Source organism: Bombina bombina, chromosome 5, assembly GCF_027579735.1.
Source record: "Bombina bombina isolate aBomBom1 chromosome 5, aBomBom1.pri, whole genome shotgun sequence".
NCBI classification, from domain to species: Eukaryota; Metazoa; Chordata; class Amphibia; order Anura; family Bombinatoridae; genus Bombina; species Bombina bombina.
In genome coordinates this window covers 562,624,543-562,649,050 of record NC_069503.1, presented here as the reverse complement: position 1 = coordinate 562,649,050, position 24,508 = coordinate 562,624,543, and the positions used below count along the sequence as shown (strand labels likewise).

General features: G+C 39.0%; 1 protein-coding gene across 1 annotated transcript in view; it reads left to right on the top strand.

Moving 5' to 3' along the window:
* Positions 1-24,508, top strand: part of DNAH5 (dynein axonemal heavy chain 5) — a 1,563,391-nt gene that overhangs the window by 530,804 nt on the left and 1,008,079 nt on the right. Inside the window, 1 exon segment of the mRNA XM_053715797.1 lies at positions 8,389-8,565. Coding sequence (XP_053571772.1) covers positions 8,389-8,565 — 177 coding nt within the window.

Here is a 24,508-nt window from a genome sequence, read left to right as displayed (position 1 = left end):
GAAAGTAAAAAGTTTTGCGCGCAACTTACTTCTTGCGCAATTAGACTGTTGTGCAAATGATAACCTCTTCCCCATAGAAGTCAATGGAGAAAAAAAGTTTCATATGTGTCCCTTTTTAAAGCTGCAATATGGTCACCCTATAGATAGATGATTATATATAGGTATAGATATATACAGATATATGTAGGAATATCTATTTATAAATACATAGAACGTATTCTGCTACGTGCAGAACATTGGAATGTCAATATCTTATCTTATCTTCTAAACTGCAAACTGTTTATATGTGTATATATGTCTGTAAACACACACACACACACACACACACACATATATATATATATATATATATATATATATATATATATATCACACAGAGCAAGTCCAGCACTCACTTACAAGCTCACAACTAAGGTAAAAATGCAAGAGTTAGTTACCGCATCTGGCCAAATGGAACAAGCCCAGGTACCACGTCAAGGTCTCTTCCAAAAACCTGGGTCCCTAAACAGCCACACAATGCAGGCTCACAATCCAGCAAACTGGGAAAAAATGAAGGGTGCACAGGCTTATGTAATCTCCCCAGACATATACAAAACATGGAAGGGGAAAGCACTCTCAGGCCGGACTGGGTACACATCCCATAACCCTGTAACATGCACAGCCCTGGGTGCACAATAGCACTCTCAGGAAGCTGCACTGTCCACAGAGTCAAAGGCAGTTAACCCCAGACAGGTCTGGGTGCAGGTCCCAAAAGGGAAAATTACAAAACAAAACAAATAAATATAACACACAGAAAAAGCCCAGCACTCAGTTTCAAGCTCACAACTAAGGTAAAAAGTAAAAATGGAAGAGTTAGTTACCACATCTGGCCAAATGGGACAAGCCCAGGTACCACGTCAAGATCTCTCTGCCGGCACTCCCAGAACCGGAACTCCTCCCTCGCATCCCTCCCATGCCACTAATTATCGTCACTATCGCTGGCCGATGTAGAGGGGGCTACAGAGTGGCCCCCTCTGCATTGGTTGCCTAAAAAAGGGTATTGCATGATGCCTCAACTTCGAGGCATCGCTGCAATACCCCGAAAGCAGTGCTTGAAACTCCAGAGGACGTGCCTGACATGTCCTCGGTCACCAAGGGATTAATCTTACTATAACAGCTTCTGTTAAGAGGAAAACATCAAGCCCTGCACTAATCCCTCAGATGTGCTTATGGCGTCATCTTGGATTTTAGTGTAAAATAACTTAAAATATCTCAAAAACTACGAATCACATACACCACTATATATTTAAATTCCAAGTTTCAAACAAATCCATGCCGGTGATTCTTAGATAAACTTGTCCAAATCTCTATTGTTAAGTCTATGGCATTCAACTCATACTCCTGTTTTTTTAATCTCAAATATCTCAAAAACTACTAAACCTAATTACACATTTCTATATATATATATATATATATATATATATATATATATATATATACACAGTATCCCACAAAAGTGAGTACACCCCTCACATTATTGTAAATATTTTATTATATCTTTTCATGTGACAACACTGATAAAATATATGTGTGTGTGTGTATATTATATATATATATATATATATATATATATATACATACAGTATCCCACAAAAGTGAGTACACCCCTCACATTATTGTAAATATTTTATTATATCTTTTCATGTGACAACACTGATAAAATTACACTTTGCTACAATGCAAAGTATTGAGTGTACAGCCTGTATAACAGTGTAAATTTGCTGTCCCTTCAAAATAACTCTCACATACAGCCAATAATGTCTAAACTGTTGGCAACAAAAGTGAGTACTACCCTGAGTGGAAATGTCCAAATTGGGCCCAATTAGCTATTTTCCCTCCCCAATGTCATGTGACTTGTTAGTGTTACAAGGTCTCAGGTGTGAATGGGGAGCAGGTGTGTTAAATTTGGTGTTATCACTCTCACACTCTCTCATACTGGTCACTGGAAGTTCAACATGGCACCTCATGGCAAAGAACTCTCTGACGATCTGAAAAAAAGAATTGTTGCTCTACATAAAGATGGCCTAGGCTATAAGAAGATTGCCAAGACCCTGAAACTGAGCTGCAGCATGGTGGGCAAGACCATACAGAGGTTTCACAGGACAGGTTCCACTCAGAACAGGCCTCGCCATGGCCAACCAAAGAAGTTGAGTGCACATGCTCAGCATCATATCCAAAGGTTGTCTTAGGGAAATAGACGTAAGAGTGCTGACAGCATTGCTGCAGAGGTTGAAGGGGTGGCAGGTTCAGCCTGTCAGTGCTCAGACCATACGCCACACACTGCATCGAATTAGTCTGCTTGGCTGTCATCTCAGAAGAAAGCCTCTTCTAAAGATGATGCACAAGAAAGCCTGCAAACAGTTTGCTGATGAAAAGCAGACTAAGGACATGGATTACTGGAACCATGTCCTGTGGTCCGATGAGACCAAGATAAACTTATTTGGTTCAGATGGTGTCAAGCATGTGTGGCGGCAACCAGGTGAGGAGTACAAAGACAAGTGTGTCTTTCCTAAAGTCAAGAATGGTGGTGGGAGTGTCATGGTCTGGGCCTGCATGAGTGCTGCCAGCACTGGGGAGCTACAGTTCATTGAGGGAACCATGAATGCCAACATGTACTGTGACATACTGAAGCAGAGCATGATCCCCTCCCTTCGGAGACTGAGCCGCAGGACAGTATTCCAACATGATAAAGACCCCAAACACACCTCCAAGATGACCATTGCCTTGCTAAAGAAGCTGAGGTTAAAGGTAATAGACTGGCCAAGCATGTCTCCAGACCTAAACCCTATTGAGCATCTATGGGGCATCCTCAAAGAGAAGGTGGAGAAGCGCAAGGTGATGTCATCATGGAGGAGTGGCAACCTATGAAGCTCTGGTGAACTCCATGCCCAAGACGGTTTAGGCAGTGCTGGAAAATAATGGAGGCCACACAAAATATTGACACTGTGGGCTCATTTTGGACATTTCCACTCAGGGTAGTACTCACTTTTGTTGCCAACGGTTTAGACATTAATGACTGTGTGTCGAGTTATTTTGAAGGGACAGCAAATTAGCACTGTTATACAGACTGTACACTCACTACTTTACATTGTAGCAAAGTGTCATTACTTCAGTGTTGTCACATGAAAAGGTATAATAGGTATAATAAAATATTTACAAAAATGTGAGGGGATACTGTATGTATGTGTGTATATATATATATATATATATATATATATATATATATATATATATATATATATATATATACACACACACACAACACACAGAGAAAGTCCAGCACTCACTTACAAGCTCTCAGCTAAGATTTAAAAGCAAAAATGGAAAAATTAGTTACCCCATCTGGCCAAATAGGACAAGCCCAGGTACCACGTCAAGGTCCTTTCCAATACCTGGGACCCTAAAACAGCCACACAATGCAAGCTCTCAAATCCAAACAAACTGGGAACAAGGGAAGGGTGCACAGGCTTATGTAATTATTATTATTATTATTATTATTATTTATTTGTATGGTGCCACCAAATTACGTAGCGCTGGGTACAATGATAGGGGTATACAATGAAAAAGATTTGTGATACAATACAAAACATAACAAGACTAAACAAATCTAGCACAGGAGGAAGAGGGCCCTGCTCCGGAGAGCTCACAGTCTATAGGTTTAGGGTGCAGAGACATAAGGTTGGGGGAGCTTGTTACATTGGTTGTATTTGCAGCAGTGAGTCAGGCAGTTCATGTACATGTATAATCACCCTAGACATGTACAAAAGATGGAAGGGGACTGCACTCTCATACCGGACCGGTACACATCCCATGACCCTACAGCATGCTCAGCCCTAGGTGCTCACCGGCACTCACAGGAAGCTGTGCTGTCCCCAGAGTCACAGGCAGTTAAGCCCAGACAGGTCTGGGTGTAAGAACCATAGGGAAAATTACAAAACAAATTAATACAAAACACAGAGAAAGTCCAGCACTCACTTACAAGCTCTCAAGCTAAGATTTAAAAGCAAAAATGGAAAGGTTAGTTACCGCATCTGGCCAAATGGGACAAGCCCAGGTACCACGTCAAGGTCCTTTCCAATACCTGGGACCCTAAAACAGCCACACAATGCAAGCTCTCAAATCCAAACAAACTGGGAACAAGGGAAGGGTACACAGGCTTATGTAATCACCATAGACATATATAAAACACGGAAGGGGACTGCATTCTCATACCGGACTGGGTACACATCCCATGACCCTACAACATGCTCAGCCCTGGGTGCTCACCGGCACTCACAGGAAGCTGTGCTGTCCCCAGAGTCACAGGCAGTTAACCTCAGAGAGTGCAGTCCCCTTCCGTGTTTTATATATGTCTATGGTGATTACATAAGCCTGTGTACCCCACCCTGTGCATTGTGTGGCTGTTTAAGGGTCCCAGGTATTGGAAAGGACCTTGACGTGGTACCTGGGCTTGTCCCATTTGGCCAGATGTGGTAACTAACCTTTCCATTTTTGCTTTTAAATCTTAGCTGAGAGCTTGTAAGTGACTGCTGGACTTTCTCTGTGTGTTATGTGGTATGTATTAATTTGTTTCGTAATTTTCCCTATGGTTCTTGCACCCAGACCTGTCTGGGGTTAACTGCCTGTGACTCTGGGGACAGCATAGCTTCCTGTGAGTGCCGGTGAGCACCCAGGGCTGAGCATGTTGTAGGGTCATGGGATGTGTACCAGGTCCGGTATGAGAGTGCAGTCCCCTTCCATGTTTTGTATAAATATATACATTCAAGGAGAACTCAAATGGAAAGCAACTCTTTATTACAGAGCAACGTTTCGGGGTTCCTGCCCCTTTCTCAATATATATATATATATATATATATATATATATATATATATATATATATATATATATATATATATATATATATATATATATATATATATATATATATATATATATATATAATTATCCAAAGTAGTGTAGCACTCACAGTGACACGTATCCATATAACTTGCTTGGGTTGCAATTCAAAGTAAATGCATAAATACAGAAATCAGAAAGCACTCACAGGGTCTTGAATAATATCCTTTTAATAAAGTAGTGACATTTCGGGGTTGCTCCCGTCCTAAGACAATATTTACAGTACAATAACCAACTTACTCCTTATATTGGAACCCAACTCCCACTTGTGTAACTGTCGGCGGCGTTCCGGATGTCCCGTGACCGCGGGGTGTACACCTACGCCATTGGTTGCTATGGCAACCGGATGCCGTTTGGCAGTTCTGTGCTCAAAGTAAAACATAATTAAAAACAACCACCGCTAGCATGCAGGCAGCATTAAGAGGCATATAAAAGACAACTCACATGTTATACACAGTACACTTCTTTTGCATGGGAACATATAAGTAAATACTGGTGACGGTTATGCAATATATGGTAATGATTCAGCAACCTGGGGGATACATTATTTCCTGACTATGGTGCCGAAAAAATAATAAACAAAGTGCCTAATATGTTACCATTTATACCTATTCTGGCAGTGGCCCATTTTGGGCCGGCATATAATCAGTTACGACAGAACACAGTAAATACTGCCATGTTATGTCCAGATGATTATACGCAGGGATAGAGTGTATAGGGGTTAACTGCATAACAGCTAGAAGCTGAAAACTAAATATGAAAAGGGGATCTCGATAATCTATACCATATACAGGACACCTTATTATAGAGGGGCATCTCACAAATAGCAGTGCCAGTCTAAGTGGACGTTCAAACCCTGGGGGGTCATGGTCCCCAGGTCATAAATCCACCTGGACTCATGCTGAAGTAATATTTTGGCTCTGACCCCCCCCCCCGGGAAGCGGGGGGACATGATCAATAATAATATACTTCAAGTCAGAGACATTGTGTTTCGCCAAGGCAAAGTGCCTGGCTACCGGCTGGTCAGAAGTTCCTCGGTCAATGGCCATCCTTATGGCCAACCTGTGGTATGCCATTCTGGTGCGTAGGTCGTCTACTGTTTTTCCTACATAAAATAAACTGCATACACAGTGTAGGAGATACACTATGTATTTGGTTGTGCATGTCACTCTATGTTTGATAGTGAATCTCTTATTCCTGTAGGGATGGCTAAATTCCCTTCCAGTTGTAAGGCCCCCACAGGTAGTACACCATAGGCAGCGAAAATGCTGATTATATGCCGGCCTAAAATGGGCCACTGCCAGAATAGGTATAAATGGTAACATATTAGGCACTTTGTTTATTATTTTTTTGGCACCATAGTCAGGAAATAATGTATCCCCCAGGTTGCTGAATCATTACCATAGTTGACCCCATATATTGCGTAACCGTCACCAGTATTTACTTATATTTTCCCATGCAAAAGAAGTGTACTGTGTATAACATGTGAGTTTTCTTTTATATGCCTCTTAATGCTGCCTGCATGCTAGCGGTGGTTGTTTTTAATTATGTTTATTTTGAGCACAGAACTGCCGATCGGCATCCGATTGCCATAGCAACCGATGACATAGGTGTACACCACGCAGTTGCTGGACTTCCGGAACGCCGCAGACAGTTGCACAAGTGGGAGTTGGGTTCCAATATAAGGAGTAAGTTGGTTATTGTACTGTAAATATTGTCTGAGGACGGGGGCAACCCCGAAACATCACTACTTTATTAAAAGGATATTTCTGGATATATATATATATATATATATATATATATATATATATATATATATATATATATATATATATATACATACATACACACACATACAAATCTTTAAAAAATTAATAGACCACTGCAAAATTATCAGTTTTTCCAATTTTACTATTTATAGGTATATGTTTGGGTAAAATAAACATTTTTGTTTTATTCTATAAACAACTGACCAAATTTCTCCCAAATTCCAAATAAAAATATTTTCATTTAGAGCATTTATTTGCAGAAAATGACAACTGGTCAAAATAACAAAAAAGATGTAGTGTTTTCAGACCTCAGATAATGCAAAGAAAACAAGATCATATTCATTTTTAAACACAATACTAATGTTTTACCTTAGCAAGAGTTCAGAAATCAATATTTGGTGGATTAACCCTGATTTTCAATCACAGCTTTCATGAGTCAATCACATGCTCTCCACCAGCCTTTCACATGGCTGTTCGGTAACTTTATGCAACTCCTGGTGCAAACATTCAAGCAGCTCGGCTTTGTTTGATGGATTGTGAACATCTGTCTTCCTCTTGATCAAATTCCAGAGGTTTTCAATGGGAAGCAGGACTGGTGATTAGAGCATTGTCCAACTGGAAAAAAAAACAATCTTCAGAGTTGGGAAACATTGTCAGTGCAGAAGGAAGCAAGTTTTCTTCCAGGATAACCTCTTACGTGAATTGATTCATGTGTCCTTCACAAAAATGTAACTATCTGCCCAATTCCAGCTTTGCTGAAGCAAACCCCAGATCATCACAGATTCTCCAACAAATTTCACAGTGGGGCCGAGACACTGTGGCTTATAGGGCTCTCACCTACTGTGAAATTTGGTGGAAGATCAGTGATGATCTGGAGGTGCCTCAGCAAGGTTGGAATTGGGCAGATTATTGTATAGAAAATTAACAAATTAAGGGCAAGTATTTTATATTTCCCCAAAAGCACTCTATATACATTATTACCAATTACACAATATTGTATGCTTTTTGCTTCCAGTACTGTGTTCAACCACAGCATTTCTCCTTTGTGGGTAGGTGCAACAATAAACAAACAACTTCTAGACAGCTGTTTATTTACTGATTTGCTGATTTCCAGAGAAAAAAAAGTTTATTAATTTGAGTTATGGCGAAGATAAAAGCATGAGAATAAAATCCTCCATTTCATAAAAGTAAAATCTAGGCAAGTATCACTGCTTGCTCTTCCCTAGAAGCATTCTGTACACATTGTTACCAATTTACCAGAAAACTCTGGGTAAGATATGCAAATTAGATATACAATATCTTAAGATTTTTGCTTCCAATACTGTGATCAACCACAGCAACTCCTCTTTATGGGATAAACAAACTAATTCTGGACAGCTGTTTCAAGTTTACTAACTCCCATCAGCAGAAGATAGGTTTGATTTGCTTCTTGGTGAAGCTTGTTTATATTTTCTCTGGAAATAAAAAATAATTCTATGACTATATATTTATATTTCTCCGAGATATATTTTCTAAAAGGCAAATTAAGACACACCCTTTGTAAAACCATGAGGTTTTTTTACAGGAATATTGTCAATTTTTTGGTCATTAGAATATTATGGTTATATTTAAAAGTATTGTAAGGATCCACTTTAGTAATGGGAGTATATTTCCTAATTTAATATTCATGTTTTGTGATTGCAGGTTCTGGCAGAAAGCAACCAACTGAGGAAAGAAGCTGATGATCTTGGTCCAAGAGCAGAACTTGATCACTGGAAGAAACGATTGTCTAAATTTAACTATTTGCTAGACCAGTTAAAGACTCCAGAGGTGAAAGCTGTTTTAGGAGTACTGATGGCAGCTAAATCAAAGCTTATCAAGGTATGCACAAAATGCATCTTACAGTGGAAACTACATTAAGACCATCAAGAAATTCCCATTTAACATCTGTTTTTAACATCTTTTCAAAAGACTGTCTTGTCTAAAATGAGAAAATGCACCAAAATGTGTTTTTATTACATATTTTTTTTTACATGTTTAGCTGTTTATACATATTCTAGTTGTTTTATGTATTGTAAGTTTAGTTTCTCTTTGGAGTTTCCGGTTAGGATAAGTGTATGTATTGTATTATTATTATGTTATTTTTTTAGCTTGGAATTCAAGACCATTCTCTACAAGCCTCACTGTTAACTCTAAGATAAGAATTTTAGAAGGTGATCTGAGCAGTTAAGGAAACCTGCTGTTACAACAGTGTGTGTTAGTTCTAATAGCCCAAAGTATAACTAATCGTGCCACCTAGATATATCTTGATTAGAAAGAGCACATTTAAACACACACTCAACTTGCATATTGTACAGGAGGATGTTGACAAAGGCATTCTATAATATTCATGGGATTTATTTATATAAACAGGAAATTAGACATTTGCTCTACTTATGATTATTCTTAATTGTTTTAAGGTAATGGTTTTCCTGCTCTGTTAATATGTTCAGAGAGGAGAATCATTTCTAAGAAGCTCTTTAGTTTTGTTTCAGGACATCTATGGATAAAAGAACATCACATCTTTCAGAGTAGGGCTGCTCTGTTATTTGGAATTGCTTAGAATGAATCCGAATTCCCGAATCGGCACCATAACTAAAATCCAGAAAAATTCTGAAAATTAATAAATCCGTTTCCGAATTTTTGGATTAATTCTTTATTCATATTCGGAATTTTTCATTGTTCTAATCTAAACCACAGTTCCGACATTGCCAACACTAACTAAATCACTAAATAAAGCTATTAACCCGTAAACCGACATCGCCAACACTAACCAACCCTATTAATCCCTAAACCGCAGTTCACCGACATCTCCAACACTAACTAAAGCTATTAACCCCTAAACCGCAGTTCCCCAACATTGCCGACACTAACTAAACCTATTAACCCCTAAACCGCAGTTCCCCGACATCGCCGATACTAACTAAACCTATATACCCCTAAACCGCAGTTCCCCGACATCGCCGATACTAACTAAACCTATTTACCCCTAAACCGCAGTTCCCCGACATCGCCGATACTAACTAAACCTATTTACCCCTAAACCGCAGTTCCCCGACATCGCCGATACTAACTAAACCTATTAACCTCTAAACCACAGTTCCCAAACATTGCCAACACTAACTAAACGTATTAACCCCTAAACCACCGTTCCTTGACATCGCCGACACTAACTAAACCTATTAACCCTCAAACCACCGTACACCCACATCGCCAACACTAACTAAAACACTAAATAAACCTATAAACCCCTAAATCACCGTACACCCACATTGCCAACACTAAATAAACCTATTAACCCCTAAACCGCCGCCCCCACATCACAACAACCTAAATTAAACTATATTAACCCCTAAACCTAACACCCCCTAACTTTAACATAATTAAAATAGATTTAATAGAAATTAAAGTTACAATTATTAATTAACTACCTATTTAAAAATAAATACAAACTTACCTGTGAAATAAAAATAAAACCTAAGCCTGCTACAATATAACTATTTACTAACTACCTAGTTAAAATAAATGAAAACTTACCTGTGAAATAAAAATAAGACCTAAGTTTAAACTAATAAAACCTAACATTACTAAAAATAAAAAAACCTAACTTTACAAAAAATAAAATTAAACTACAATTACAAAAAATAATAAACACTAAAATTACGAAAAATTCAAAAACTACCATTACAAAAATAAAACAAAATTATCCAATACAATAAAAATTATTCCTATTCTAATACCCTGTTTTAAAAAAAAAAAACACCCCAAAATAAAAAAAACCTTATCTATATTAAACTACCAAGGGCCCTTAAAAGGTCCTTTTGTAGGACATTGCCCTAAAGTTAACAGCTCTTTTGCAAAAAAATAAAAACAAACCCCCCCTAACATTACCCCCCCCACCCCCCAAACCCACAAAAAAAAAAAAAAAACTAACTAAAAAAAAACTAAGTTACCCATTGCCCTGAAAATGGAATTCGTATGGGAATTGCCCTTAAAAGTGCATTCAGCTCTTTTTTTGCCCTTAAAAGGGCATTCAGCTCTTTTTTGGCCCATTAAAATAAAAAAAGCCCTAACCTTAAAAAAAAAAATATATAAAAAAAAAATACTTAACACTAACCCCAAAATCGGTACTCACAGTTGCTAAGGTCTGGCGAAAGATCTTCAGCCCAGCGGCGAAGCATCTTCATCCAGGCGGCTCCATCATCCATCACGGGACTGGCATCTTCTATCTTCTTCATCCCTGCGGAGGCAGAGTGGTCGGTGGATGCGCGGAGGCGGAGGTCCATCGGTCTGACGTGGAGGTCCTCTTCATGCAATTAGTCCGCAGTACACTGAGGATTCAATTCAGGGTACCCCTTTTATATTGGGGTACCGTTCCTATTGGCTGATTCAAATAAGCCAATAGGAATGAAAGCTGCTTAAATCCTACTGGCTGTTCAAATCAGCCAATAGGATTTAAGCAGCTCTCATTCCTATTGGCTGATTTGAATCGCTGGATGTCTTGAAGATGGACCCGCTCTGTGCCGGATGGATGAAGATAGAAGCTGCTATCTGGATGAAGACTTCTGCCCGTCTGGAGGACCACTTCTCCCGGCTTCGTTGAGGACTTCTTGCCGCTTCAATGAGGACGTCTCCCGGCTTCGTTGAGAATGGATGTCGGCTCTTCAAAACTGTAAGTGGATCTTCAGGGGTTAATGTTAGTTTTTTTTAAGGGTTTATTAGGTGGGTTTTAGTTTTAGATTAGGGTTTTGGCAACAATAGAGCTAAATGCCCTTTTAAGGGCAATGCCCATCCAATTCCCCTTTTCACGGGAATAGGGAGCTTAGGTTTTTTTAGTTAGGATTTTATTTTAGCACCGCACCCCTCTTACCGCAAAACTCGTAATCTAGCCGGTAGTTAGTTAATAATTGTAACTTTAATTTAGGTCTATTTTAATGATGTTAAAGTTAGGGGGTGTTAGGTTTAGGGGTTAATATAGTTTAATTTAGGTTGTTGCGATGTGGGTGGTGGCAGTTTAGGGGTTAATAGGTTTAGTTATTGTTGGCGATGTGGGTGTACAGCAGTTTAGGGGCTAATAGGTTTAAATAGTGTCAGCAATGTTGGGAACTGCGGTTTAGAGGTTAATAGGTTTAGTTAGTGTCAGGGATGTCGGGGAACTGCGGTTTAGGGGTTAATAAGTTTAGTTAGTGTCGGCGATGTCAGAGAACTACGGTTTAGGGGTTAATAGGTTTAGTTAGTGTCGGTGAACTGCGGTTTAGGGGTTAATAGGTTTAGTTAGTGTTGGCGATGTGGGTGGCGGTTTTAGCAATCGGCGGCATATTATTTATGTTAAGTTAAATCGTATTTTTGGATCTTTTCATTTTTTCGGATCCATTCTTTATTCATATCCATTATTCTATTCTAAACTTCAGAATAGAATAATGCATATGAATAAAGAATGGATCCAAAAAAACGATCTAACTTAACATAACTAATTTCCCGAAACAATTTTTATTTTTAAACTTAACTAAACTAATTTGCCGAAAGAAAATTATTTGATTAACTAATGAAAACAAAACTAAATTAAATTTTTAGCGTTGCACATGTCTAATCTATAGTAGTTAATTTTTTAATATCTGTATTTTAGGGTGTATATTTTTTAAATCTGTAAAACCAAGTTTTTTTATATCTGTATTGCTATGAAAAACTTTTACATATTTCATACAATCTTGCACAGATATTCAGTGCTATGAAATACAGTGGTACTATACAAATTAATCATATGTATCAACAAAGTGTTGAAACTTCTAAACTATGCTCCATAATAAACCATTTTACTTGTTAATTTGTACATTAAAATGATTTATTCAGCCACTTGAGTGCTTAACACTGCTGGTTTGTGTTTTTTCCATAACTGTTTGACACTAGAGTGTGTATATATACTGTGTGTATATGTGTATATACAGTGTGTATATACAGTGTGTGTGTATATATATATATATATATATATATATATATATATATACATACATACATACATACATACATACATACATACATACATACATACATACATACATACATACATACACACACACACACACACACACACACACACACACACATGAGTGAAAAAGCACTACCGCTGGTATTAAGTCTTGCAGGTTTAGCTGCACCGCACACTTTTTTTGGCCGTAATGCAACGTAACTACCGCAGCTTTCAAAAAGTCCTTTTTCAATGGGACTTCAATAGCGCCGGTATTATGAGCCAATACCGTAAAGATCCATACCGTAAACTGAAAGTCAGTAGTTATGGGTTTTATGCTACAACGACGTAACATAAAACTCATAACTAAAGTGCTAAAAAGTACATTAACACCCATAAACTACCTATTAACCCCTAAACCGAGGCCCGCTCGCATCGCAAATACTAAAATAAAATTATTAACCCCTAATCTGTCGCTCCCGACATCGCCCCCACTATAATAAACATATTAACCCCTAAACCGCCGTACTCCTGCATCGCAAACACTAGTTAAATATTATTAACCCCTAATCTGCTGTCCCTAACATCGCCGCAACCTACATTACTATTATTAACCCCTAATCTGCCGCCCAACATCGCTGCCACCTACCTACATTTATTAACCCCTAATCTTTCGACCCCGTTGCCACCACTATACTAAATTTATTAACCCCTAAACCTAACCCCTAACACCCACTAACTTTAATGAAATTTAAAAAAATCTAAATAAAAGCTACAATTAATACCTAAATAATTCCTATTTAAAACTAAATACTTACCTGTAAAATAAACCCTAAGCTAGCTACAATATAACTAATAGCTACATTGTAGCTATCTTAGGTTTTATTTTTATTTCACAGGCAAGTTTGTATTTATTTTGACTAGGTAGACTAGTTAGTAAATTATTAATTATTTACCAACTACCTAGTTAAAATAAATACAAAGTTACCTGTAAAATAAAACCTAACCTGAGTTACACTAACACCTAACCTTACAATTAAATACAATTAACTAAATTACAAAAAACCCCCACTAAATAACACAAAATAAAAAAAGAAATGATCACATATTTAACTAATTACACCTAATCTAATAGCCCTATCAAAATAAAAAAGCCCCCCAAAATAAAAAAAACCCTAGCCTAAACTAAACTACCAATAGCCCTTAAATGGGCCTTTTGCGGGGCATTGCCCCAATAAATCAGCTCTTTTACCTGTAAAAAAAAAAAAAATACAAACAACCCCCCAACAGTAAAACCCACCACCCACACAACCAAACCCCCCAAATAAAATCCTAACTAAAAAAACCTAAGCTCCCCATTGCCTGAAAAGGGCATTTAGTACTTTTTCCGCCCAAAAGCCCTAATCTAAAAATAAAACCCACCCAATAAACCCTTAAAAAACCCTAACACTAACCCCCGAAGATCCACTTACAGTTTTTGAAGACCCGACATCCATCCTCAACGAAGCCAGCAGAAGTCCTCAATGAAGCGGAAGAAGTCTTCATCCAACCCGGCAGAAGTCTTCATCCAGACGGCATCTTCTATCTTCATCCATCCGGCGCGGATTGAGCTTGCATTCTGTTGGCTGATTGGAACAGCCAATAGAATGCAAGCTCAATCCTATTGGCTGATTGCATCAGTCAATAGGATTTTTTCACCTTTAATTCTGATTGGCTGATAGAATTCTATCAGCCAATCGGAATTCAAGGGACTCCATCTTGGATGACGTCACTGAAAGGAACCTTCATTCTGGAAGAGTTCCACTCTGGATGTCTTGAAGATGGACCTGCTCCGCGTCAGATGGATGAAGATATAAGATGCCGTATGGATGAAGACTTCTGCCCGGTTGGATGAAGACTTCTTCCGCTTTGTTGAGGACTTCTGCCGGCTTCGTTGAGGATGGATGTTGGGTCTTCAAAAACTGTAAGTGGATCTTCTGGGGTTAGTGTTAGGCGCGAAGCAGGTCCATCTTCAAGACATCCAGAGTGGAACTCTTCCAGAATGAAGGTTCCTTTAAGTGACGTCATCCAAGATGGCGTCCCTTGAATTCCGATTGGCTGATAGAATTCTATCAGCCAATCGGAATTAAAGGTGAAAAATTCCTATTGACTGATGCAATCAGCCAATAGATTTGAGCTTCAATCCTATTGGCTGATCCCATCAGCCAATAGGATTGAGCTTGCATTCTATTGGCTGTTCCAATCAGCCAACAGAATGCGAGCTCAATCTGCGCCGGATGGATGAAGATAGAAGATGCCGTCTGGATGAAGACTTCTGCCCAGTTGGATGAAGACTTCTGCCCGGTTGGATGAAGACTTCTTCCGCTTCATTGAGGACTTCTGCTGGCTTCGTTGAGGATGGATGTCGGGTCTTCAAAAACTGTAAGTGGATCTTCGGGGGTTAGTGTTAGGGTTTTTGGGCGGAAAAAGAGCTAAATGCCCTTTTAAGGGCAATGCCCATCTAAATGTCCTTTTCAGGGCAATGGGGAGCTTAGGTTTTTTTAGGTAGGATTTTATTTGGGGGTTTGGTTGTGTGGGTGGTGGGTTTTACTGTTGGGGGTTGTTTGTATTTTTTTTACAGGTAAAAAAGCTGATTTCTTTGGGGCAATGCCCAGCAAAAGGCCCTTTTAAGGGCTATTGGTAGTTTAGTTTAGGCTAGGGTTTTATTTTTATTTTGGGGGGGCTTTTTTATTTTGATAGGGCTATTAGATTAGGTGTAATTAGTTTAAATATCTGATAATTTCTTTTTTTTATTTTGTATAGTTTAGTGGGGTTTTATTTTTGTAATTTGTTTTTTTTTTGTAATTTAGTTAATTGTATTCATTTTATGTAATTTATTTCATTGTAATGTAAGGTTAGGTGTTAGTGTAATTCAGGTTAGGTTTTATTTTACAGGTAAATTTGTATTTATTTTAGCTAGGTTAATAACTATTTGGTAACTATTCTACCTAGTTAAAATAAATACAAACTTGCCTGTGAAATAAAGATAAAACCTAAGATGGCCTAGTTATATTGTAGCTATCTTAGGTTTTATTTTATAGGTAAGCATTTAGTTTTAAATAGGAATTATTTAGTTATTAATAGTAGGTTTTATTTAGATTTATTTTAATTACATTAAAGTTAGTAGGTGTTAGGGTGAGGGTTAGGTTTAGGAGTTAATAAATTTAGTATAGTGACGGTGATGTTGGGGGCGACAGATTAGGGGTTTATTAGTGTAGGTAGGTTGTGGCGACATTGGGGGTGGGAGATTAGGGGTTAATAAATATAATGTAGGTGTCGGCCATGTTGGGGCAGCAGATTAGGGGTTAATAAGTATAATGTAGGTGTCGGCAATGTCGGGAGAGGCAGATTAGGGGTTAATAAGTATAATGTAGGTGTTGGCGATGTCGGGGGCAGCAGATTAGGGGTTGATAAGTGTAGGTGGGTTGCGGCGACATCGGGGGCAGGAGATTAGGGGTCAATAAATATACTGTAGGTGTTGGCGATGTTGGGGCAGCAGATTAGGGGTTAAAAAAGTATAATGTAGATGTCGGGGTGGCAGATTAGGGGTTAATAAGTGTAAGATTAGGGGTGTTTAGACTCGGGGGTTTATGTTAGGGTGTTAGGTGTAAACATAAATTTAGTGTCCCCATAGAATTCAATGGGGCTGCGTTACAGAGCTTTACGCTGCATTTTGCAGGTGTTAGACTTTTTTTTCAGCCAGCTCTCCCCATTGATGTCTATGGAAATCGTGCACTAGCGCGTAAAACCAGCTCACCGCAGCTTTCAGCAGCGCTGCTATTGGAGTGCGATATGGAGCTCAATTTTGCTTTACGCTGCAATATTGCCTGATAACGCCAGGTTTTTGTAAACCTGTAATACCAGCGCTGTAGGGAAGTGAGCGGTGACAATAACTTGCAAGTTAGGGGGATAAGGCAAAACTCGTAATCTAGCTGTTAATTATTACTTCCCTGGATTACATATGTTTCTTTCAGAGTCCATGATCTATTACTCCTTGGAATTACTTCTTCCCTACCACTAGGAGGAGGCAAAGATTCCCAAATCCCAAGAGCTCAATATAACGGCTTCCACCTCACAGGTATCTCAGTCTTGTCTTTGCTGTAGGAAGGTGAAGAATTAAGATGTGCATATGATTCTTCAGAGAGAGGAGCTTTCAGTTTATGTTGAGGACAGTTTTTCGTCAGAGTGATGTATATGGGGTATGGTTAGGGGCTTTCTTCACCTTATGGGAAATTCTGTCACAAATCTTCCATAGTGGTAACAGGGACATGTCTTTTGCTTCCCCCTATGAATCTACGATATACTCCTTTTACATAAGCTCTGTTGATCTGTTTAAGTATTAATTTGGCTATCTACTTAACTAAGTAGAGATTAGCATGTTTTTACATGCTTGAATATATAAGTTCCTATGCCTCCTCCAGTGTTCTTATGCTATGCTCCCTTTTAGGCAAACAGTGACCTAAATTACAAGTTTTGCGGTATGGTGCGGTACGGCTATACCACTGAAAAATTTATCTTTGCGCACAGAATATGCAAGTCTCCCTTAATATAAGTCACTGCGGTAAAGCTATACCGCAAGCGTTTTAGCCTTTACGCAACTCTCCATTCCGCACTCAAAAAATGGCTTCTGAGTGCAGGATTTTCATAGCGCCTGTATTACAGGTTGTGTGATCCAGCTAAAATGCTTGCGTTATAGTCTATACCGCCGCGATCCATTCTGCTATCTGAGACCAGTAGTTAAGGATTTTACGAAACAAAAATATTTCACAAAACTCATAACTAAAATTTTACAAAGTACACTAACACCCATGAACTACCTATTAACCCCTAAACCGCCACCCCCACATCGCAAATACTATATTATACCTAATTAACCCCTAATCCACCACCCACATCGCTAACACTAAATAAATATATCAACCCCCTAAAGGCCCCCCACATCGCAACTACTATAATAAACCTATTAACCCCTAATCCGCCGGCCCCCCACATCACTAATACTAAACATATTAACCTCTAAACTGACAGCCCCCCAAATTGCATATCTCTAAATTAAACTATTAACCCCTAAACCTAACATCCCCTAACTTTAAAATAAATTTATAATATAACTATTTTAAAATAAATAAAAACTTACCTGTAAAATAAAAAAAAAACGAAGATTAAACTATAAATAAACCTAACATTAATATTTTAAGAAAATAAAATAAACAAAAAATAAAAAACCTAAATTACAAATTAAAAAAAACCTAACACTACGAAAAAATAAAAAAATCTAACATTACCAAAAAAACGCTAAAATTATGAAAAATAATAAAACGCTAAGATTACAAAAAATAATAAACAAAATTATTAAAAATAATAAATATTAAATCTAATCTAATAGCCCTATAAATCAAAAAATCCACCTCAAAATAAAAACACCCCCTAGCCTAACAATTAACATTGCCCTAAGTTAAACAGTTCTTTTACATTCATAAATACAAAGTCCCCCCTAACAGTAAAACCCCCACCCAACCAACCCCCCAAAATAAAAAAACCTAAGTCTAAAAAAAAAAAGCCCTAATCTGAAAAAAAACACCCCAAAAAAACCCTAAATCTAACCCCCAAATCCGGTGGAGAAGGTCTTCTTCCAGGCGGTGAAGATCTTCCAAGTGGCGACATCTTCATCCAGTGCGGGGCCTCTTCTATCTTCATCCGGAGCAAAGGCGGCGCAGAGCGGAGGATACTGTGGAACAGGACCGGCGACCACAGAGCCATCCAACGTGGAAGATCCTCTTCATGCGATCATGCTGATTTGAACAGCCAATAGGATTTAAGCAGCTCTCATCCTATTGGCTGATTTGAATTTTTTCAGCCAATAGGAATGCAATGGTATCCCAATATAAAAGGGGTACCTTGCATTTCAGTGTGCGGCATCGATCGAGTCTATTGGAGTCTATGGGGGAATCGGTTAACGCAATTGAGATATTATAAGTTTGACTTTTTGCATGTGTCCGGTTAGCATGCAAGAGAAAACTTTATACTTTTAACTTGTAATACACACTCAACTTGTAATCTGGCCCTAAGTGTTCAAGCAAAAGAAAAACAGCGTATGTATCCTGTCAACACCCTGACGTATAAGCAACTTTAAAAAGGAAAGCCTCTGCAACTCTCCAAGGGAAGATGCATATAATAAACAAAAAAGTGCGCTAAAAAGCAACATCAGCCAGAAATGTAAGTACAAATTAATTAATTTATTAAGGACAATACAGTAATATCTTTCCTCTATGCAGATAATCCAGTCTTAACAACCACAATCACACTTTCACCACCCGTGGTATAAAATGCTAATAATTCTAAAAATTCTAAAAAAACTCCCTAGAGGACGAACTCAGTCCAAAGGAAATATAATATCAATCTTCAGAGAAAGTACCTCTTAAACAAATAGCAGCATAAATGTAAGTCTCTATGAACCACAGTAAATGTTCAGATTGGTTTAGAGTTGAATGTCACTTATTAATTTCCACAATGTGGTACTTTTCAAGGGATTCTTATTTCAAAATGTCGCTACAAACATTCCTCTTAAAGCAGTTTTGCAGTGTTCTAGGTAAGGGATATGTGGAGCCTTTAATTCCCCCGGTACAAGACAACTGTGTATGGTACGTTTACCTTATTGTAGTTGGTGTCCTTTAGGGGCCATTAAGGTTTCTTGCCACTTTTTCCCTTGTTTATGTGATACAACTGCGGGATCTGCAGCATTCCGCTGTTGGCGTTCTCTCTGCAGTTTAAATCGACCGCTTCCGTGTGTAGTGTCACATGTTACCCTTCTACCAATCAAATTGCTGTATAGTCGATCAGGCAAAATTTCAGCGTGTGTTCTCCCTAAGTGTTCAAGCACCATTCTGTCAAATTCAGAGTTTTAAGACCTTGATAAAAGCCCAAAAAGTTTAAGATTTTTAAAGGATCTTGACTCACACAAGAAAGAAAAAATATATTTCTCAAGGAGGCCTTGAACAGAAGCGTATTTGATACCTCTGAGAAATTATTTCCACTACCCAGGGATCCTTAGTAGATCTCTCCCAAGCCTCCTGAAAGAAACCCAGTCTGCCACTACCAGAGGCTGATCTGCCGTGGGGCCACACCTTCATGAGGAATTGAAGACTAGGGTACACTTCTTGGTCTGTTTTTAGACCAAAAAGGGCTAGACTTCCAGGACAATTTGGAATAACTAGCATTTTTGGCAAAGGGGAACCATTCTGAGTTTTAAATTGTGAAAAGAAACAAAAACGCCCTGCAGACCTAAACTATATTTTTTATCTTGGAACAGAAAGGCTTCCTTACCGCAAGTGACTGTGGCAATAATATCATACAGTTCAGGCCCAAACAGAAAAAGTAAGATAAAGCAATATGTGTTTAGAAACCATATCAGTAGATCAATATTTAATCCACAAAGCTTGTCTGCTAAAGCAGCATCAATGCAAATCATTTCTACCACTGCACCACAAAAAACATTTTTACTGTTCTCAGGACATTAATGCAATCCCAAATCTCATCAAAAGTGGGTTCCCCATAAACAAGTTCTGAAAATCGCCATAGAACAGGCTAACAATGGTATTGAGCCAGTTGTTCCTTCCTGTGAGTGCACTTCTCTTTGTATGTATTTAGTCTCCCTATGGGAAAAAGGGGCAACCAGATGTGGACTCCTTGCTCAGTGTGCTAAGATGAATTATGGCTACACCTCATGGACGAGGCCCAATGAAGGGCGAAACGATCATCTGGGGTTGCTGTTTTCCTTGTTCAGAGAGGAATTGCCTGGTATTTCAGTGCTGGACTGACCGTAATAGGGGGGATGAGACTGATATACTACAGGAAAGTTCTACTCTGTGAAAAGCATTACTGGGTAAAAATCTCCACCCAGGTGGTAAATCGCCATTGAACAGGCTAACAATGGTATTGAGCCAGTTGTTCGTTCCTGTGAGTACACCTCTCTCTGTATGTAAGTTCTGAAAGGTTGTCAGACCAAACCACAGTAGCAGGAGCTAAGTATGCAACACTGACAGCAGGTCTAAACATTAAGGGAGTGCAATATATCACTTTTGTATTTGTGTGCACTGGTATTACAAGTTAGGTGCAATTGCATGGAAGCTTTGCTCTCATGAGAGCGCTCTTCCATAGGCTCCAATGGGAGCCTCATTTTCATGCCATTTATTATTATTAGCAGGTATTTGTAGAGTGCCAACAGATTCCGCAGCACTATAAACATAGGCGGTATACAAGGTAGCAATTATAGGGATCAAATGGGTAGAGGGCCCTGCCAAGAGTTGCACTGTTGTAGTCGGCTCATATGAAGGTGATCTACAAACAGCTGTGCTCATAGGCTTATATTCTAATGGGTTCAAGGGGAAAGCAATAGAGTTAGGAAAGGTTAGTGTAGGTTGTATGCATCCCTGAATAGTAGAGTCTGTAGGGAGCGCTTTAAGCTGTTAAACTAGAGAGAGTCTTGTGGAGCGAGGCAGGGAGTTCCACAAGATGGGAGCCAGTCTGGAGAAGTCCTGGGAACGGGAATGTGAGGAAGTAACAAGAGAGGAGGAGAGTAGAAGATTGTAAAAAAGAGCGAAGGGGACGGGAGGGAGAGTATCTGGAGACAAGGTTTGAAATGTAGAGGGAAACTATTTATGTATTTGTATGTCAGAGTCAGGATTTTGTGTTTAATCCTGAAGCAAGAGGAAGCCAGTGTGGGACTGGCAGAGAGGTGCAGCAGATGAAGAGTGACGTGTAAGGAAGATGAGCCTGGCAGAGGCATTCATTATGGATTGTAAAGGAGCTAGGCAGCAGCTAGGGAGACCAGAGAGGAAGGAGTTGCAGTAATTTGCAGTAGTCAAAGCGGGAAAGGATGAGAGAATGGATTCAAATCTTAGTTGTGTAAGGATATGTCTAATTTTAGAGATGATTTTAAGGTGAAAGTGGCAGGCATAAGCCAAGGACTGAATGTGAGGAGTGAAAGAAAGGTCTGAATCAAGTGTTGACCCCAAGACATCCGGCATGCGGGGTAGGGGTAATGATGGAGTTATCAACAGTTATAGAAAATTAGGGGGTGGAGATTTTGGAAGAAAGGGGAAAAATAAGGAGCTCAGTTTTGGAGAGATTTAGCTAAAGTTAGTGAGAGGACATCCAAGATGAGATATGAGAAAGACAGTTAGTGACACGGGTTAGTAAGGAAGGAGATAGGTCTGGTGCAGAGAGGTAGATTTGGGTGTCATTGGCATACTAATGATATTGAAACCCATGGGACTTTATTAAGGAACCTAATGATTACATGTAGATTGAAAAGAGAAGGGGACCGAGGACAGAGCCTTGAGATATTGCAACAGAAAGTGGTAATGGGGCAGAGGATGCTCCAGAGAAGGCTACACTAAAGGTTTGGTTAGATAGATAGGAAGAGAACCACGAGAGATCTGTGTCAAATGCTGAAGGATTGGAGGGTTTGGAGCAAAAAAGGGCGGTTGACAGTATCAAAAGCTGCAGACAGATCAAGGAAGATAAGCAGAGAGAAGAGGCCTTTGGATTTTACTCTAAGTAGGTCATTGGTAACCTTAACAATTCCTGTCTCTGTGGACTGATGGGGATGAAATCCAGATTGCAGTGAGTCAAAGAGAGAGTTTAGTGTAAGGAAATGGGATAGACGTGCATATACTAGCTTTTCAAGGAGCTTTGAGGCAAGAGGGAGTAAGGAAATAGGGTGGTATTTGGATGGGGAGGTTGAATCGAGAGAAGGTTTTTTAAGGATAGGTGTGACCAGTGCATATTTTAGAGATGAGGGAAATATATCAGGGAGAGGTTGAAGATGTGTGTGAGTATAGGGGTAAGGGTAGAAGAGAGGGAGGGGAGTAGCTGTGAGGGGATGGGGTCGAGGGGACAGGTAGTGAGGTGGGATGACAGTATAAGGGCCGAAACTTCTCCCTTGGTAACAGGGGCTAAAGACTAAGAGCTAAATTTATGGCTATTTGGGTTTTGGTTGATTGTGAGCTTTTGAGGGGTGGGAGATTGGTAATATGTTGAGAGATGATTTAATGTCTGATGGAGTCAATTTTGTTATTGAAGTGGGTGGCAAAATCTTGAGCTGAGAAAGAAGTTGTATTAGGAGGTGGGGGTGTGCAGAGAAGAGTATTGAACGTGGAAAACACACATTTTGGGTTAGTGGAAAGAGTAGAGATGAGAGTAGAGAAGTAATGTTGCTTATAAAGATTAAAGGCAGTATAGTAGGAGCTCAAGATGAACTTGTAGTGAAGAAAGTCAGCTGAACTCTGAGATTTTCTCCAGTGTCGCCCAGCAGTACGGGAACATCTGCGTAGGTACTGTGTCAGAGGAGTATGCCAGGGTTAAGGATGAGAGTGTGATTTCTGAGCTATGGTAGGTAGGGCAAGATTGTCAAGGACTGATGTAAGGTGGAGTTATAGTGGTAGATAGATTGGTCAGGGCAGGAAGAAAAAGAGGGGATGGAAGAGAGGAGAGGTTCAAGGGAGCTAGCAAGCTGTTGCTGATCTAGCCCGAAAGAGGAAGTGAGTTGCAGAAGTTGTTTTGCAGAGGAGGCAGTGGGATTGTTGAGAGGGATGTTGAAGTTGCCAAGAATGAGGAAAGGAAATTAAGGTAGCCAGGCAGCAAAGTGATCTACAAATTGAGTTGAGGAGCGGTATATGACTGCAACACGTATAGATAGGGGAGAGTATAAGCGAATTATGTGAGCTTCAAATTAAGAAAATGTGAGGGAAGAGAAGGTCTGTATTTGTTGAAAGGTGCAACGAGAGGAAAGTAAAATACCAACACCACCTCCTTGTCTATTACCAGACTTAGGAGTGCGGCTGGCATGGCATGGGAACCTATTGCAGCGAAACGGCATTGAAAAGTACCTTTACATTGCGAACACTTTTGACCCCTAAAATCTGCTTCATGCAGTTGTTTTTATTAAAAAAAATATTGCTTTTTTTTTAAATAAAAAACTATAAGAGACTTATATTTGGGGGCAATTGGGTTACATTTAGAAAACTAACCAGAGATCTGATATCTGGTTAATGTTCTAAACGCTGATTGCAACTGCGAGCTCATGGTAGCAGTAACCAGCAACTTGTAATGGCTGGTTATTTATCGCCCCCCCCCGTAAATGGGCACATTTTCCATTTACAGATGTGTGATAAATTACCACTCCATTTGTAATCTAGCCCAAAGTCTGCAAGCTGAATTATTGCCTATGAAAAATTCAAGATTTCTATTTAAAGAATCTTTTAAGGGACACACACCCCAATTTTTCTTTTTTGATTCAGTTAGAACATACAATTTTAAACAACTTTCCAGTTTAATTATCTTATTCAATTAGCTTCTTCTCTAAGTATCCTTTGTTGAAGGAGCAGCAATGCACTACTGGGACCTAGCTGAACATATCAAGTGAGCCAATGACAAGAGGCATATATGTGAAGCCACCAATAAGTAGCTAGCACACAGTAGTGCTTTGCTAGTCTTTTCAACAAATGATACCAAGAAAATTAAGCATATTAGATTATAGAAGTAAATTGGAAAGTAGTTTAAAATATCATGCATTAAATCAATGAATCATGAAAGTTTAGTATTTACTCTGCTGTCCCTTTTAAAGAGGAGTGATCCTCCAAAGGAATAATAATATGCCTGGCAAAAGAAAAAAATGCTCAATCTACCATAGGAACAGTTTCTCAACTCTCTGTATTAACAGGAGGAAGAGGAAATAGAGATTTAAACTTGGCAGATGGAACAAAATGAATACCTGGCTTA